The sequence below is a fragment of the Oncorhynchus nerka genome, linkage group LG12 (genome assembly GCF_034236695.1).
Source record: "Oncorhynchus nerka isolate Pitt River linkage group LG12, Oner_Uvic_2.0, whole genome shotgun sequence".
Taxonomy (NCBI): Eukaryota; Metazoa; Chordata; class Actinopteri; order Salmoniformes; family Salmonidae; genus Oncorhynchus; species Oncorhynchus nerka.
Window position 1 is genome coordinate 11,756,748 of NC_088407.1, and position 2,985 is coordinate 11,759,732.

A 2,985-nucleotide genomic window follows, 5' to 3' on the forward strand; every position below is an offset into this window, starting at 1 on the left:
CCTCCTCTCTTTTTCTCTAGGTGCCAGGTCTCTCCCTCCTCTCTCTTTTTATCTTGGTGCCAGGTCTCTCCCTCCTCTCTTTTTCTCTAGGTGCCAGGTCTCTCCCTCCTCTCTCTTTTTATCTCGGTGCCAGGTCTCTCCCTCCTCTCTCTTTTTATCTTGGAGTCTAAATTAAATGTGGATTTGACACGTGGGCATCTTTCACTTCAGCCTCTGCTGCACAGCTACACAGCTACAAACCAAGGGTCACAGCAACCTCTCTCTCTTTCATTCCCTCAATCTTTTCATTCTTCTCATCTACCAAACACATCTACCAAACACACACACGCTGTAAGGGAAAGTGAGAAGGCAGGTGTGTGTGTTTGTGTCAGCAGTCACATCGTACCAACATCTATCTTCTGTACGAAACCAATCTATTTCTTTACCAGCTGGTTTGGTTTCGCTTTGTGAACTGGTCACATGTTGGTGAATGTCCCAAACCCTTCACCCTTTTCTATATGGGCTCTGGTCTAAAGTAGTGCACTATATAGAGAATAGGACTCTGGTCTAAAGTAGTGCACTATATAGAGAATAGGGCTCTGGTCTAAAGTAGTGCACTATATAGAGAATAGGGCTCTGGTCTAAAGTAGTGCACTATATAGAGAATAGGGCTCTGGTCTAAAGTAGTGCACTATATAGAGAATAGGGCTCTGGTCTAAAGTAGTGCACTATATAGGGAATAGGGCTCTGGTCTAAAGTAGTGCACTATATAGAGAATAGGGCTCTGGTCAAAAGTAGTGCACTATATAGAGAATAGGGCTCTGGTCAAAAGTAGTGCACTATATAGAGAATAGGGCTCTGGTCAAAAGTAGTGCACTATATAGAGAATAGGGCTCTGGTCTAAAGTAGTGCACTATATAGAGAATAGGGCTCTGGTCTAAAGTAGTGCACTATATAGAGAATAGGGCTCTGGTCTAAAGTAGTGCACTATATAGAGAATAGGGCTCTGGTCTAAAGTAGTGCACTATATAGAGAATAGGGCTCTGGTCTAAAGTAGTGCACTATATAGAGAATAGGTGACATTTGGGATGCAGCCGTTATCTGTACATGTAGAGTAGAATATTCTGTGCCTATAATTTTGTTATTATTATTAGTCTGTAAATGTATTTCTATGTTATTGTCATTTTACATGACCTGTACTACTGACTAAAGAGTCCCCTGGGCAGAAAGGAGGGATGGAGTGATGGAAGCAGGGGAAGTGTTTGAGATGTTCTAGAAGTGAAAGACATTTTGGAATCTTTCTGTCCCTCCCCCTTCCTCTCCTCCGCCTTCCTCTCCTCTCCTCCCCCTTCCTCCCCCTTCCTCTCCTCCCGCCTCCTCTCCTCCCCCTTCCTCCCCCTTCCTCTCATCCCGCCTCCTCTCCTCCGCCTTCCTCCTCTCCTCTCCTCCCCCTTCCTCCCCCTTCCTCTCCTCCCCTTCCTCTCCTCCCGCCTCCTCTCCTCCCCCTTCCTCTCCTCTCCTCCGCCTTCCTCTCCTCTCATCCCCCTTCCTCTCCTCTCATCCCCCTTCCTCTCCTCTCCTCCCCCTTCCTCTCATCCCCCTTCCTCTCCTCTCATCCCCCTTCCTCTCCTCTCATCCCCCTTCCTCTCCTCCGCCTCCTCTCCTCCCCCTTCCTCTCCTCCCCCTTCCTCTCCTCTCCTCTCCTCCCCCTTCCTCTCCTCTCCTCTCCTCCCCCTCTCCTCTCCTCCCCCTTCCTCTCCTCCCGCCCCCTCTCCTCCCCCTTCCTCCCCCTTCCTCTCATCCCGCCTCCTCTCCTCCGCCTTCCTCTCCTCTCCTCCCCCTTCCTCCCCCTTCCTCCCCCTTCCTCTCCTCCCGCCTCCTCTCCTCCCCCTTCCTCTCCTCTCCTCCGCCTTCCTCTCCTCTCCTCCCCCTTCCTCTCCTCTCCTCCCCCTTCCTCTCATCCCCCTTCCTCTCCTCTCATCCCCCTTCCTCTCCTCTCATCCCCCTTCCTCTCCTCTCATCCCCCTTCCTCTCCTCCCGCCTCCTCTCCTCCCGCTTCCTCTCCTCCCCCTTCCTCTCCTCTCCTCTCCTCCCCCTTCCTCTCCTCTCCTCTCCTCCCCCTTCCTCTCCTCCCCTTCCTCTCATCCCCCTTCCTCTCCTCCCGCCTCCTCTCCTCCGCCTTCCTCTCCTCCCCCTTCCTCTCCTCCGCCTTCCTCTCCTCCCCCTTCCTCTCCTCTCCTCTCCTCCCCCTTCCTCTCACCCCCTTCCTCTCCTCTCCTCTCCTCCCCCTTCCTCTCCTCCCCCTTCCTCTCCTCTCCTCCCCCTTCCTCTCATCCCCCTTCCCCTCTCCTCCACCTTCCTCTCCTCTCCTCCCCCTTCCTCTCCTCTCCTCCCCCTTCCTCTCATCCCCCTTCCTCTCCTCCCGCCTCCTCTCCTCCGCCTTCCTCTCCTCCCCCTCCTCTCCTCCCCCTTCCTCTCCTCCCGCCTCCTCTCCTCCCCCTTCCTCTCCTCTCATCCCCCTTCCTCTCCTCTCATCCCCCTTCCTCTCCCTCTCATCCCCCTTCCTCTCCTCTCCTCCCCCTTCCTCTCCTCTCATCCCCCTTCCTCTCCTCTCATCCCCCTTCCTCTCCTCTCATCCCCCTCCTCTCCTCCCCCGCCTCCTCTCCTCCCCCTTCCTCTCCTCTCCTCCCCCTTCCTCTCCTCTCCTCCCCCTTCCTCTCCTCTCATCCCCCTTCCTCTCCTCTCATCCCTCTTCCTCTCCTCTCATGACTCTTCTCTCTCCTCTCATCCCCTTCCTCTCCTCTCATCCCCCTTCCTCTCCTCTCATCCCCCTTCCTCTCCTCTCATCCCTCTTCCTCTCCTCTCATCCCCCTTCCTCTCCTCTCCTCCCCCTTCCTCTCCTCCCCTTCCTCTCCTCTCATCCCTCTTCCTCTCCTCTCATCCCCCTTCCTCTCCTCTCATCCCCTTCCTCTCCTCTCATCCCCTTCCTCTCCTCTCATCCCCCTT

The 2,985-nt window shown here is 54.7% G+C and overlaps 1 protein-coding gene across 1 annotated transcript in view; it reads left to right on the top strand.

Annotated features, from left to right (window-relative positions):
* The window catches only part of LOC135574416 (protein diaphanous homolog 1-like), a 4,340-nt gene extending 3,086 nt beyond the window's left edge, over positions 1-1,254 (top strand). The window contains exons 3-4 of the mRNA XM_065026013.1: positions 21-56; positions 91-1,254. Coding sequence (XP_064882085.1) covers positions 21-56; positions 91-170 — 116 coding nt within the window. The 3' untranslated portion in view covers positions 171-1,254. The remainder of the gene's footprint in view (positions 1-20; positions 57-90) is intronic.
* The last annotated feature ends 1,731 nt before the right edge of the window (positions 1,255-2,985 follow it).